Source organism: Panthera tigris, chromosome A1, assembly GCF_018350195.1.
Source record: "Panthera tigris isolate Pti1 chromosome A1, P.tigris_Pti1_mat1.1, whole genome shotgun sequence".
Classification (NCBI taxonomy): Eukaryota; Metazoa; Chordata; class Mammalia; order Carnivora; family Felidae; genus Panthera; species Panthera tigris.
Genome location: NC_056660.1, coordinates 142,907,029 through 142,922,875, shown reverse-complemented (window position 1 = coordinate 142,922,875; position 15,847 = coordinate 142,907,029). Strand labels below are relative to the sequence as shown.

At 42.9% G+C, this 15,847-nt stretch overlaps 1 protein-coding gene across 1 annotated transcript in view; it reads right to left on the bottom strand.

Annotated features, from left to right (window-relative positions):
- Positions 1-6,212: 6,212 nt before the first annotated feature.
- Positions 6,213-15,847, bottom strand: part of CMYA5 (cardiomyopathy associated 5) — an 89,999-nt gene continuing 80,364 nt past the window's right edge. The window contains exons 10-13 of the mRNA XM_042989189.1: positions 15,297-15,430; positions 13,930-14,029; positions 11,658-11,831; positions 6,213-7,008 (exon numbers count right to left, since the gene is read on the bottom strand). Of these exons, the coding sequence (XP_042845123.1) occupies positions 6,762-7,008; positions 11,658-11,831; positions 13,930-14,029; positions 15,297-15,430 (655 nt within the window). The 3' untranslated portion in view covers positions 6,213-6,761. The remainder of the gene's footprint in view (positions 7,009-11,657; positions 11,832-13,929; positions 14,030-15,296; positions 15,431-15,847) is intronic.

Sequence of the window (15,847 nt, the reverse complement as noted above, 5' to 3'; positions counted from 1 at the left end):
AGGAGACAAAAAACAAAAACCACCTTTTCTTCTACCTACACCAAGCACTTTCTCTGCGGGAGCTGAGAGTTGGCAAAGGCCAGCTCAGGGGGCCTTCATGAAATCTTCCATTTAATGTTAAAAAACATAATACCCAAGCACATGAAAAGCCAATTCTTTGAGATTGCCATTGTGTCTACTCTCCATACCTGTTACTTCTTGTAAACTCACCTAGAATAAAACAAAAAGTCCTTATTTGGTTAAGGTCACTATGGACTTGTCCCCAGCTCCTCTCTGACTGTATTCATAGCATTCTCTCTCCCTTGCTGTTCCACTCCGGCCTTCATGGCCTCAATGGTCTTCCAACACCCCCATACTCCTGCCTCAGGACTTCTACACTTGCTGTTCCTCTGTGTGGGAGACTCTTCTCCCGAGGACATCCATGTGGCTCACCCCATCATTTCCTTCAGGTCTTTACTAAAATATCATCCTATCAGAGATATTTCCATCATACCTAAAATACATAGCAGCCTCTACCTCTTATTACTTTTTATTCTCTTACTCTCATTTTTTCCTGGTTCTTATTCCCCATTGACCGGCTATATATCTATTTATTGTCTGTCTTCCTTCACTAGAATATAAGCTCCTTGAAAGCAGGGATTTTGTCTGATCTGATAACTATCATTTCCTTAGGGCCTAGAAGAGTGCCCAGCCCATTGTAAGTACTCAATAAACATGTGTTGAATGAATTAATGAATGAATTATGCTTCTCCTTCCCCATTTTCCTTTGTCCTAATCACCCACTGCCTCTGAAGTTATCAAATCCTCAAATAATATGTTGACTCTAGAAGGGTGTCATTCTTCCTGAAGTGCCTAACATGCAGTAAAGTCTTCCACAGTGCCAGGAAGTCCACCACAAAGTCTGGGAGCTCCAGTTAGGTTGAGAAAGAACTTTCAAACATTACCTAGTTCTACACAAATCTACTAAAGGGAAGACACTAAGGGAATTCTAAAACCATTCTGAGGGGTAATGGCCAAATTCACTCTGGGGAAATGAGTGTTCTTTGGTTTAGAGAATTGATTTAGTGGCCTTTTTAGTTCTGCAAAGAGAGGCCTAGAATCTGGGCAGAATGGAAGAGGCTGAGGTAGGAGGGAAAAATTTTCTCTCATTCTATTATACAAAATGTCTATATTGGTAAGAGAGGCTTTTGTATTTTGACATTTTCAGCTTCCTTGCAAGCTGATAGTAAAAAAAAAAAAAAAAAAAAAAAAAAAAAAGTTTGAGCAGAATCTAGAAACTTAAAGAATAAAGTAGCATGGAGAGGTTAGTCTGTTCAGTGCGGCTGGAAGACCGAGCTGGAGAAGAGATCAAAAGGGGCTCCTAGCACTGTTAGATGCCTCACATTCAGCTTTACTTTGTTTCATGATCTATGAAGAAATTTCCCTCACTAAACCCAACTCTTGAGCAAAAGCTGTGTTAATCACTACCAGTTTTAGCCTTGTGTTAACACTGCCTTAAGGAATCAACGGAGCACTGTGTCAATGTTTCGGGATGACCAAATAGGACGAAGGAAGGATGAAGACGTAGTGGTGAGGTAGCTAGAGGTCACGGAGAAGAACGCAGAAGCAGGAGGTCAGCAATGTCAACCAGGAGAATGTAATCATCTATAGAAGTTCTTGGAAATTTGGGATAGGAAACAATTTCTTTAAGTCCTTATGATATCAGTATTGGATAGTAAAATAAAAGGTACTCTGAAAGAATGGAGGATTTAAGGACTTTTGGGTCATCCTGCATCACAGAATTCAGACTTGAAACTCAATGGTTATCTACTTTTCCAACTTTACTTACTCATGGAAATCTTTTCATCAAATGAATTATTATATGAAACCCAGTGTGTAAAACAGATTAATATTGAGCTGCCGTGATGAAATAGGACAGGGGTCAGAATTTATGCCCACTCGGTTTTCCTGTTGGATCCCACAGTGGCCATCAGGCAAGTCTGTGGAATCCCAGCACTTCAGGAACACAGTTTCAAAACCACGAATCTAGAACCCAAATCTTTAATATTTCCGGCAATTGATCATTCATCCTAACTCTGAGTGCTCATTACTGCTAAGCAGCATGTCCCTGGGCCAATCATCACTGATGGGCGTTCTTCCATCTTTTGAACCAAATTCGTCAACTTGGGACTCCCCACCAGTCCTAGTATAAAAATCAAAGTAAGCTTTATTACTCTTAGAGATAACTCTTCAAACCTTTAAAGATATCTTACCTCCTTCCCTAATCATCTTTGCTCCAAGTTAGACATTCTTAATCCCCCATCTATTCTGAAACTGTAGTTCATATACTGTTTTGGGATTTGAAATTATTGATATCACTTGCAAAAAACAAACTCAGCATAGAAAAGGAGTGCATTTACAACCAAAACGGAAGCACCAAGAGGGACACAATCACAAACACTTTGAGGATACTAAGGAAAAAGGAAAGGTGTTGATCTCCTCTTCAGAAAGCAGCCCAGAAACCGTGTTCCCTCCTGCACTTTATAAAGGGGACTGGAACTCAGCACCCGTGTCATTCAACTCAGGGATGTGCCTGGGATCACTCTGGCAATCACCATATCAGGGACAGCACCCGTGTCATTCAACTCAGGGATGTGCCTGGGATCACTCTGGCAATCACCATATCAGGGACATGAGCGGATGGACTCAGTTCTTACTATTATTACTCTTCACACACTCCCCAGCAGTTGAGCTCAGGGACACAGGACAGTAAGTGCCCAGCATAGGCTTATTTTTGCTAGTCTTAATTGATCACATGCATATCCACAAAGCTACTGACCCTTGGACATGGTCATGAGATCTATTAACTAAAAATAAATGGAGTGCCTGGGTGGCTCAGTCGGTTAAGCATTCGGCTCAGGTCATGACCTCACAATTCGTGACTTCAATCCCACGTCAGGCTCTGTGCTGACAGTTTAGAGCCTGGAGCCTGCTTCAGATTCTATGTCTCCCTCTCCCTCTGCCCCTCCCCAGCTTGTGCTCTCTCTCTCAAAAATAAACAAACATTAAAAAAAAATAAGTGAGATTCTGGAACCATGATTCAACAACCACCAGTTGTTTTGCTGCAGAATGATAGTATCATTTAGTAACAATCAACAGATTGATGATTTGCATTGGTTTTGGTGGAGGCTGAAGGAGGCAGGAGAGTAAGGCTCAACAGTTAGGGCTAGTTGTATATCTGGAAAGTGCCTATGTGACCAGTTCACTGGCCCAACACCACCAGAAACAAAACTTGGGCTTCCTGGTATCACAATGCCTCACATGCACACTGGTGGTGGTTTGAGGCCTGGAGACTTTGGACAGAATGCGTAACCCAACGGTGGGAGCACAAACAAGGCTGCACTTGAGATACCAGAACCCCTTGATGGCCTAACATTCCTCTGTGCAGCTGTACTATATCTTTGCCTGTGACGAAGCTCTTCGTTGAATATGAACTGAGTCCTGTGAGTCCTTTCAGCAGTTGAACACTTGAGATCATTGGTGGGTAATTAACACAGTAAAGATAAGAAGTGACTTCCAACACAGGCCACTCTGGAGCCTGAAGGATGCTTCTGACAGGAGAGTGTTAGTGTTTGGTGCTTAAGGCACACAATTTTGTAAGTGGGTATGATGAAGTAAGATACTTCAGTTCTGTTGCACGTTATGGAAGCATCTCCAGAAAAAAACAGCAGGAATGCATTTTGATTTACTTCAGTAGAAAAATCCTTCCATCTTTGACCAAGAACGTACCTGTCCAGGGTTGTGCAGGTGTGTATGCAAACAAAGAAGAACCACAGTGTTAACCCTCATTTCTTCTTTTTCCTAAAACTCCTTTATTTTTGCCCTATACCTCTGAGAGGAAGCATTGTGGTTTCATGTATTAAAGTCTTTTCTTCACAAATAAGATGTTACCGACTCTTTGGAATCCTAATTAAGGTCATCGGTACTGAAGAAGGAATCAAAGGTAAATCCAAGACAGCATCAACAACAAAACTGACATTTGGGAAGGAAGTCAGTTCAGGAGGGAAGAAAATATTTATGTATGAATGTCTGCCTGCATATGTACAGGTGTATGGGGAGAGTGTGTATGTATATATACACACATGTAATTTTCACAAATCACATATATATGTAAAACATGATCTCTGATACAAAATGAAACATCTTTTTATCCTCCTGGCTCAGGATTTGAGCTGTATCTAAATCCACACTCTGCCACCTGCCGGCTGTGAGTGTGAACTAGTTATTTAACTGCTCTGAGACTGGTTTCCTCATCTATGAAATGGCAGTGATTTTTACTGTGCAAGGTCCTGATGAAGATTAAAAGAGATGAGGTATGAGCTCTACATGTTATTAAACTAATAAGTACCATTGACAGATTTGCAGAGGAACGATTTTAACAAAATTTGCTGACTTCCTTTCTTTGCTCTGAGGGTTTGGTTATGTGAGTGGGAAGGACAAGAAGAAGGAAAAATGAACTCAAAACAAGGGCCAGGAGGAAGGAATTGCTTGAGGAGGTAAGGAAAAAGCATTAACTTCACTTCGCTTGTCTCCACTGGAATAATTCCCTAGAAACCCACCCACTGGAAATCCATCAGTCAACAGATGGAGGCAGCTGAAACATGGACCTTCTGAGCCCAGAGTCCTATCTTCCACCACACACATGGAGTCAGATATGGGAGGACCACTCACGGGACGTGATGGAGGATTGGCTTTAAAGAGGATCTCCGAAGTCCCTTGTCTGGATGTTTTATAAACTACAAAATGCTGTGACATTTCACATGCTTATTTAATCTGATGTTTACAATTATCCCAAGAGAAAGGCATAACTAAAGAATTTGAGTTAAAACCTGGAAAGAGCTGAATCAAGCTTCAACCTTAGTTCTTCCCATTATTCTGACTCTCCCCTTCATACCAGAGCTGCCAACTTGATGGCAGATGCTGCTGGTGCCCTGTCCCATTTACCTCCAACTCACCCCCAGCGCATTTGAGTGTACCAACAGCTGCATTAGGGAGTTGTCTGGTGACAATTCTGCACGAGATGACTTTCTTTCTCATTTCCTTTGTCTGAGGGCTTTCTGGAGACTGCAGGAGTTTGCAAGGAACACACCTGGAAAAGCGGGGGTGGGGGGGGCAGTGGATGGGAACCTAATGCCCCCTGGATCAACCCTCAACCAACAGGGATTGGACAGAGTGGTTAAATGCCAGCTTCTGGAATGTTCTGGGTGGTTTCCAGGGTACCACCAGCACAAGTGAGCCCCAGTTGCTCAGAGTGGCAATACCCCACTCATAAAACATGTCCTTTATTGGCTCTTCCCCCTTCCTGTCTTACTTTCCCCACTTCCTCCCGTGTGCTTCCCAGAATTCCTTCCTGTGTAAACAACCAGCAGTGCATCTTTATCTCCAGGTCTTTTGGAAGAACCCAAGCTGAGACAAATTCTAAAATTCATGTGGTTGCTACTACTGTTCCTGTTTTTAATTACATGACATTCTCACCAAAAAAGTAATAATGCCCATGGGTTGCTGATGAGTCAGAACCTGATGGTAACACTTTTAAGTCTTGACAAAAGTGAAGAGAACATTCCCAACAAAGCACTACATTGTTCCTTCTATTTCACTAAGTATCCACTTTGCCCGTAGCTGCTCTCATTTTAAAGCAGAGTTGTGATGGCTTTGGAGGGGCTCTACCAATGCAGTTACAGATCCAGTTTGGATTTTCTAGCTGTGAATCAAGAGAATTTAGAACAGATCTCAAAAGTAGGATACGATTTCCTAATTACAAGAAAAGAAAGAAATGAATTCATAATTTAAAAAAATCTATAAATAAGATCAAAGTATTTACATTATTGAAAACAAGAGCAATCATCTCAAAATGCCTTCTAGATTTATCAACTTGGCACACATATTTTAGGAAGATTTCAAGAGATTTCAATATAGTATCTAAAAATGACCAACTATTTCATTTTGGCAAAAAGAGATTCCCAGCTTCCTGTAGTTGACTGTAACTATGGGATAAAAGTGTTCAGATTTTAAAAGACGCATGTAAAATTCTTATGTGAAAGTTAGTCGTGACACAACCCACTGAAGCGTGATGGTCATTTACTCGGCCGTCTGTCCCAGTCCAGAGATGCAGGGCTCATAAGTTATATATAATAAGTTCATATAACAGGTTTTGTTTTATAGACTCTAGCCATTTATTTAGCAAATGGAAATTTCTAATACCTAGCTCTTGTCTACATTTAAAATTTCAGGGAAAAGAGACTCATGTCCTACAGTACATATTATTACAAAAGAGTTCGTTATCAGCTGTGAACAATTAAAACTCCTTCTCTAATGATTAGAATCCAACATCCATTAATGGAGTGAGGTGACATCTTTCTTATGGAAAAAGCCCATGTTTCTTGTCAGAGAAGGATATCCTGTCTGTCCATCATGGATAAAACAGGTGGAAGACCACTTCTCTATTCTGGTGCCCAAATCAGGTATAAATTCTTTTAATTTAGGGGAGAACGCAAACATACATAAAGCAAAGGGTAGAAGTTGTTTTTCCATCGTCTTTACTCAAATGTTACCTAGAAAGTCAACGTTTCCTTGGTGGTTTTGCTTGCGTGCTGATCACTGTGCATGTAGCTATCATTAGTGCGAAAGTGTGGGAGACGTTTTGAATATATAGCACCCAAGGGAAAGAACAATAGACCCCCAAAATTTGAATTATTCTTCTTGCAAACTCTGAAAGCCAACAATCACTTGTGCCTTGCAGAATCTGGGGGCTCAATCCCCAGGTGCAAAGTACATTTTCCAGGTTTCTCCAGGGCAAAGGCAGGGTGAACACCCTCATTAAACCTGTGCCTGATGATGAAGAGCAACTGTCCACTTTCAGCATTAATGAAGAGAAGCCTCTGGTTATTGTAGTCCAACAGAATGCCCACCCTGGCGGGATGCTCAGTCACATGCACATCGCTCACAATGCCACTGTAGAAGAATGTATATCTGAAATGAAACAGAATGGGGAATTAAAAACTGGAAATCTTGAGAGACCATGGTGAAGAAGATCACTTGGTGATAACTAATTTTTCAGTTATTAATTTCACTACACAATAATGAGTTGCAATAATGTTATCCCAATTCCTTTAACCAGATCCCTCCTAGATGCTAAAATGCATAGCTCATCTCAATAGACAAACACTTTTAATAATTTTGCTCCTTCTACATTAGGAGGCGGTCCCAGAATAACCAGCATATGCCTCCCTTGTGATTTTTCTCAACATTCTAATTCTTTCCCAGCTGCCCACATGTTTTAACTACCGCATTCATGGTGTGTCATTCTTTTGAATAAAACTCCTTTGAGGCTGCCATGTATTTTTAAAAGTACTGCAGGCTTGCCTTCCATAAAATGTATTACTTTTACAGTTTAAAAAATTTTTAAGTAACTTACATAAGGGCCTTTATGAAGTTTAAGAAAAATTTCATTATTTTTGCCCAACTTCATCCTTTGTATATGCCCCCCCCTGCCCCAGACCAACTTTCCTTTTTGTCTTCTGAATGTTTCTTGCAGGCTTGCAGCTCAGGTGTGTTGCCTCTAGTTTCTCTCTTCAATTCAAGTAAATTCAACTCAACAAGTATTCACTGGGCATGTCTGTGAGTCCAGCACTTTACTAGGCCCTCTGGGGGCTACGAAGGACCACAGAGTACTGTTCTTGCCCTTGGGGAACCCAGACCCTCCTGACCAGGGAGGAAAACTCTGCTGATCACTTAAAAGTGGGCTATGGGTGAGGCTCCGTCTCAGGGCAGAGATTGGTAAAGTGTTTATAAACACATTTAATGGACCTGTTTGGTTGTGAAAGGACAGGTCCAAGAGCAGGCTAGGAAGGGGAAATCGCTCAACAGAAGAGGCTAAATTGCTCTGGGCAAAAAGTAACCCAAGTTTGGTGTTTTCTCCTGGGAGTCTTAGAAGCAGAGGCTGGGGCCCTGAAAGTGGGAGAAGGGAAAAAATGAGACAGAAGCGATGAGGGAAAGATCAGTGGGGATGGTCTGAGGAGTGGAAACACAGTGGCACTGGTGTGGCAGAGAAAGCAAGGACCCTTAAGGCCTATGACGTCAGTGTTAAGGGCCCAGAAGCTTGAGTACAGGTGTGTTTTGGGAATGGGAAGCTAGCAACTTCCCTGCGGAATAAACACCATGTGAGACGGCAGAGGTTCACGGGGATGTGAAAGTAAGCAAGGCGTACACAGTGATAAAGGACCTTTTCAATGTCTTGCCAATGAGAGATCTCACAGAACAATAAGAAGCTCAGGAAGCCCTGGAAGCCACAGAGAAAACCAAGGTTGCAAGTGGCAGTGACTGGGAACAGCAGTGTAGGCTGGGACTCTTACAGAAGGCTTTGGGAGCAGATGAGCTCATATTCAGCAAAAAGGAACAGTTGGAACTGGACATAGGTGGGAAAGAGGAAGGGGATCCAACCAGCAGGGACAGCAGAAGCAATGACGAGGTGGCAGAATAAGCCCATTCGTCATAGAGAACAGCACCATCTGTCCGACAGGTTCGGAGAGGACATGTGAGTGACTGTGAGGATATAACATGAATAAGTAAAGTCAGGGGCCAGGAACTAGACCTGCCCTGTCCATCACAATTGCCACCAGCCACATGTGGCCACTTAAATTAAAATTAAAATGATATAAAATTCAATGTCCAATTCTGCAGTCCTCGTAGCCATATTTCAAGTGTTCAAAAGCCATCTGTGACACCATTTTTCTATCTTCATAGAATTTTTGATTGCACACCACTGGTCTAGAGAGTTCTGAATGCCCTACTGAGCTATTTTCCCCAAGTCATGCTTAGAAGGCCCCTGGTGCTCACAGGCCCAGCCCCATCAGTCCCTGAGCTAGTCCCCACCATAGAGGCCAAGGAGGGAGAGACATTCCTCAAAGCCTTGGCTCCACCAGTTCTGCAGGGCCTGGAATCTGCCCTGCCCTGCCCTGCTTCCACCTCCATTTCCTATCCAGCATATCGGTTCCTTCTCTAGCCTCCACTCTGGCCTGAAACCAAGCCTGTCTAACTGGAGCTCTCTTCCCTGCCCAGCTTTTGCCTGCCCCTTCTTGGGACTGCTGGTGTCTTTCGAACAAAGATCGAAACTTGATTCTAGATACCCGTGTAACTCTGGAACTGCTCTACTGGGGCCCCCACGTCCCGGTGGGCCCACCTCTGTGAATCTCACTACTGGCCAAGACTGAGTCCAGCCCCTTTTGGTCGTGATGGTTTACTCCCCTTGGGTCTCCTCATCCTTCCCCCTTCCTGGTCATATTATTCCTGGATTCCTGTCTTGACTGTGGTCCCATCTACAAACTGTAGATGTTTGTAGATTTTTGAGCAAAAACACAAGGGACATGATGGAAATGATATTCTAGAAATATTTGCCAGTTGCAACACACAGGATAGTGTGGCATGGGTGCAGACCTCGCCCTGGAAGGTACAGGCATGGTAGCTGTGGTGGAGGAGGTGAAAAGGCTGTGAACTAGGGGAGAAAGTTTAGGAGTGGGCAGGAAGAAGTCCAGTTGATTCTGTGTCCTCAGACCCTCTCCATTTCTCCTTTCCACCTATAATATCTTAAACCTTAGATTCTACCCAAGTAGTATCAAGAATAATACAGTTGGGTTTAAAATCATGAAGCCAGAAAAGTGAAACAGAGAGGGGTCTGCCACAGTGGTTATCACAGTGCCTTAAGGTGGGGTGCTCTATTTGAAACATGAAATGAAGGCACTCAAGGCTTGACCTCTCTGTGCTGTGACCACACAGACAGGCACACTCTTCCTCCCGGAACCCACAGAGCCTACCCTGGGCCTGAAAGAGCCGAAGACCAAACTTGTTGAACCTGTTGACAAGATACAATTATGTTTTCTAGAGTCTAGAAATTTGTTACTGGAGGCTAATCTATGGTTTTGGGGTTTCAAAGATTCAAGTGTTGGGGCGCCTGGGTGGCTCAGTTAGTGAAGCATCTGACTCTTGATTTCAGCTCAGGTCATGATTTCACAATTAGTTAAGTTCAAGCCCTGCATCAGGGTCCCATGCTGACCCTGCAGAGCCTGCTTGAGATCTCTCTCTCTCTGTGCCCCTCCCTAGCTCATGTTCTCTCTCTCTCTCTTTCAAAATAAATAAACTTTTTTTAAAATGTTAAAAAATAAATAAATAAAAAGATTCAAGTGCCTAAGGAAATTTTCATGAAATCAATATCTGGTTCATGAAATCAATATCTGGTTCCAGCTCTAAATCTACTCATTATAATTTCTGGGTTTGAGAGATTTTAAACTCCAGGCAGGGGCTAGGCCCTTAAGCATTGCACAGCAATGAACATCAATTATCATAATTGCTCTGACTTGATGAAATGTGACTTTAAATAGCTCTTGGAGATAGTGTCCTTATGAACCATGTCAGAAAATCAAACTCTGTCAAATAGGATACAGGGAGGAATGTGCAGCCAGAGATATGCAAAATCCCAATCTGTGGGCCTTTTTCTGGGAACTTGTGAGCACTGAAGGCTTCCTTTTTAAAGAATTACATTTGAATAATGCCTCACATTTTCCTGATACTTTACAATTTCAAGACTCTCCCCTGTACCTGACTTCATGTGATCCTCACAACCCAAAAATGTAGCAGACCAGGCATCCCTGTCCCCTGACAAGATAGATGAGGTCTATTAGGTATGCTCAAAGGGTTCACTGACTCCTGGTGAGTAGCCAACAGGAGGCTAATCAAGGATGGGGCCAGGACTAAAGTCAGGTTTCTAATAAAGACCACCTTGTGAGCATATTCAGATCATTCCATGCTTGCCTCATCTCTCTGAGACTAACACAGGTTATGGTGTTTACATAGTAACCAACCAAACAAAACTACAACTAATACAGTTAGCAAACTTTTTCTGTAAAGGGCCACATAGTAAATATTTTAGGCTTTGGGGGTCACTGGTTGCTGTTATGACTAGTCAGCTCTGCCATTGACATGCAAAAGTAGCCACAGACAATATGTAAACGAATGAGCATGACTGTATTCCAATAATACTATCAGTAAAATTTTACAAAAACAGGCAGTGGTCCTATTTGACCTATAGGCTATAGTTTGCCAATTCCTGATACGGACCAATGAGAGGGGTATCGGGGACTCACTTCTTTTCTCACTCCTGTTGATTCCTCTGGGGAGGAAGCTTTTTAGGACTACCCTTGTCACCTCCTCCACCCTCAGGTGAGTTTAGAAGGAGAAATTGGCCATGCGTGGCATAGAGGTCTCTCCTCACTATCTTTGGAGAATGAGCTTACTGATGAAACATACTTCCTTTTTTGTTTCTCCAGGGGCGAACTCTGCCATGCAGGGTGGGGAAGGTGGCATGGCTGGGTGAAATCTATTAATAGGGTTCAATGTAAGAAATCTCCTTTCCCTCAGGTATGAATCACATTCACTAAAGTTGGCTTCCTCAGTAATCAGACTAACAGTTTAGTCTTCATATGTTTGACTCTTTTGTTTTCTTTCTTTGTCGGCTCAGACTTGGACAGGGAAGTAGGATACTATTTGTTAGGTGCCTCAGAGACCTCTGCCTACACATTAACTCATGACACTTTGACCAAGAAGGGAAGCAAACCTCTTCAGCTTACCTCTGTGGCTCAGAGCAGTGCATGTACCACGAAGTCTCCCCTTGTCCCAGGGTACCAGCCTGCACAGCTGAATGGGAGCAGATGCCAAGTCGGTAAGCTGGGCAGTCTGTGACTGTGGTTTCCCAGTAATGCTGGCCACAGGCAGGCAGCTCCTCACCCAGCACTGAGGGGATTCTGCAGACAAAGTGGATCACTTAAGCCTAGCACAGGTATCACCAGCTTTGATCTCCTAAACATCCACATTCACACAGTTGCACACAGTTTAGGCAGGATTCTATCCTTGGAAACTGCTGGAATTTGACTAGAGACATTTGTTGTCCATTGTGCCCCCAACTTTGAGCTCATTGCCACAGAACTGCACAAATTTTCAACATGCATTCAACACATTTCTGCTGCCACATACACCATGCATGTATAGTATACTGCATCTCTTGAAGGAGCTAAGAGCCAGGAAATAATTAGAATAATGGCAGGGGAAAAAAAAAAAGACATGGCACCATCTGTTTTCAGGGAGAGTGAGGAAATACAAGGGAGGAAGGTGGGGAGGTCCAAGAGAACATAACTTGCAAAGTTTTTTTCCAAAACATCAAGAGAAGACGAAGAAAAGGAGGAGAAGGTAGGGGAGGAGTCTCCAAAATCTTCTTTAACAATGAGTTCCAGTGTTTGCTGACCTTACTGGGCACAGAGACCAAATGAGGTGCAGCTCTTAAATGGCAAGACAGCCGGTGAGGGCCAGAGCAGAGTGTAGAACTGATCAGGAGTGATGAGTGTGCTTTGTAGAAGCTGTGGTCAACAGTCTTTGGGACTCTGGCCTCTTTGGATTGTAGTAGGGGCACCTGAGAGGTTGTTGAAAGGTCTCCTTTTGTCTCACCTTAGCTATTTTTGTAACAGGCACCGTGAAATGAACCCAAGCACTTTCAACTGCTGATGGGTGACCTTGTTTGCATGAAGTACTCAATCCTGCTTTGAAATGGCTGAGACAGCAAGGAAGCATTTTTAATTTAAGCAGTGTTAATATTCAGTCAGCACCCTCTCCTTTTTAACAGATGAGAAAATGATTAATGCAAAGGAATGTATTTCACTTTCTCGTGTCTTTACCCAACAACCTCCTTTCAAAGAGGTGGATACTGACAGGCCCTTGCTCTCTGAGCAAAACCTGGCTGCCTGATATTTATGAGCTAATTTTCAGGTTAATAATAAATAAAGGTCTATGAAATACATTACAGTTACCATCAATTACCATCTATGAACTCTAACCAACTTCCACTCTATTTCTTTTCTTTTTGATTTTTTGAAAAATCAGAAAAAGAAAAGCCCAATCTATTTCTTAAATCTTTTTTTTCCTCTGAATTCACTTATTTGTGTATTTTTTAGCACCTACAACATTCCAGGCCCCATGCTAGATTCTGGGAATTCAAAGATGCAGAATACAGGGCTGCTCCTTGAGGATTATTCAAGACAGAGTGGCTAACAAACAATCCACCTGCGCTCAGACCTTTTCACAGGTAAGATCAAAGGGCGCTGGGGCCCAGAGAAGACTTCCAGGAGCAGCTAGCACTTGAGCTGGGCCATGTGCCGTAGTGAATACGGTGAACAGCAACCAGAAGGGAACACCACACAGGACATTGCTGGCAGCCACCGTGAGGGACTGAGGGCTTGCCGGCAGCCATGTGGGAGGCACATCCACGCCAACAGCTGCCTGGGTCTCACATGTTTTACACTTTTCAAAAGCCTTCACATACTTTCTCCCATTTGACCATTTGCCCCTCACAATGACCGTGAGAGATCGCAAGCAAATTGCAGATCAGTCTCCCCATGGGGCCCTTGGCTTTTGGCTCTTTAGTACTCCTTTTTCTGGGAGCTCCTGGGTGGGGAGGGACAAGAAAGTCTGAAACTCTGAAAGTCCTCCCTGTGGCCAGAAGCAGAAACTCAACAAAATGTCATTCTCCTCTCTTCAAAACCTGGTCTGCTATTGAAAATAACAGAAGAATTTAGCCTAGACTCTTTTTTTCATTAAATCAGTGATGGTACCTGAAAACAGCCTATGTTTTAAGCAAAACCATCTGTGCTTGTGTTTGCAATACAAATACTGACACTTACTCCAACTTAGGAACTACTGGCACTTTCTCTCTAGTGATGAGCCGTACCCGAACCGTATGGCTGTGCTCGTGATGATATTCGATACTATACTCCCAGGTATGTCCATTAAACCAAGAACATGCGCAGGCAAGGCCACACCAGGGCGACACCCCTCTCAGAACACTCAACTTACTCTGTCAGCCGTCTCCTCTCAGCGAAGCTGATCACTGTCCCATTTGAGGAAATCTGCAGGGCAGGATGAGCCGTTTCTCGCAACAGAAGAAATCGGGTTCCTATTGCAGTTATGAACATAAGATTATAAGATGACCACAATAGTAAGTGCTGTCCCTGGGCCAAGCCCCACATTTCAGACTGCAGTCTCCCTCTCCCCTGACATCAAAATCCCTCCTCAGTGTCTTGAGATCCACAAGCTGGAAATCTCATCCATGACAAACAAGGCCTGGGTGAGTGCTAATGACCACGTGCCTGCACCTGGTGCTGCGGTGCGCCTCGCATAGTCGAGCTCCCTCTGCTATGCAAATGTGCTCCTCTGGCCAGCAACATCACCTGGAAACTGGCTAGAAATGCAGAAGCTCAGGCCCGTCCTGACCTCCTGAACCAAAATCTGCATTTTCTCAGGCTCCTCGGGAGATTCACGCGCACATGAAAGTCTGAAGATGCACTCGTGTCAGCCGAGGGAGTGGTTCTAACAGTGGAAGATCCAGGCACCATATTAGGACTGGAAGGGAAATATTTCTGGGAAGGCAGCCCTCATGTCCTCTCCTGTAAACATCAGGCTGGCCCTGACCACATCACAAACAAGGCATGTGCACAAGTTTTTGCTGGTTAAGCAAATCACTTGATATACCGCCCTCAATCTTCTGCCATCTTTGGGTCTAGGGTAAGATAAGAAAATGATCACCTTTGCATCTCTCACTTTTCACAATAATTGAGAACAACCAAGTATTTTTTTATTGGCATCATTTGGCTATTTTCTCCAAAATATCATTGAACAGCTTTATCACTTCCTTGAGTTATTCACTCATTTATTCAACAAACATTAATTGGCACAAACTATGTGCTAGGCACCAGAAATAAACAGAAGAATGAGACTGGAAGCTTGCTCATAGAGTTTACAGTGTAATAAAATAAGAATATCCCCATCCCACTGTCCCTAACACACACTTAAAACATGCCCACTAATTATAGCACATTGAGAGCCAAACAAGAATCATCTGGGGGGATTAAAAACGCATGTCAGAGCCCATATGCATCTCCAGATCAATCAGATCAGAGTCTCCATGAGTGGGGCCCAACATCGGTCTTTTTTAAGTACCCTGACTGATGGCTAATGGGTAGCCAAGTTGAGAACTTCTTAAACCAGAAATCTAAAAGAAATATCTTGGTCTTTAACCAATGTTGGGTCCTCATGCCAAGAACCTAGTCCAAGAGGTTGGAGCTTTAAGAAGTAGTCTTCTACAGTGTCTTCTCTAGGTGTTATAAGGAAAGAAATGGAAATGCTTGGAAATAGTTCTCTGTGTGTGTATGAAAAAGAAGTACCTCTGGTGGAAATGAGGGCAGCTTCACTCTGCTCGCTTGCCCCAAATGCATTGATGGCTCTCACGTAGAAAAAGTAATTGTCATTGGGTTGGAGGTTAACTTTCAGCTGGAGTCCTTTAATTCCAGAGAAGGATCTAAACACAAAAGAAAAACTAATTTAAATACCGGGTCACACGCTAAACAACTCATCATATGTCAATCCTGGAGTGACTGAACATTTTTTATTCACAACAAATAACTTATTTTTCCCTTTTGGTGACCACCGAGTTAGCAAGCCCAATTCTACAAAATGTTTATGGTCCACTAAGATTACTTAATCAAATCACTTCTACCTTTGTCAACTTTGTCCAATATATGCCTTCCAGAATGCTCCTGAACTGAACCAAACTTTTTTTTAAAATTCAGAAAACAGACTAATTTTGTGGTTAATGAGTCTGCAAGAATATATTATTTTACCAATTTCTGCCTAAGAGGGCATTTCTGGATTAAGATGATGTTAAGCCAATCTATAATACCACAGATCCTAATATCTAATTAGCAGATCCAGCATA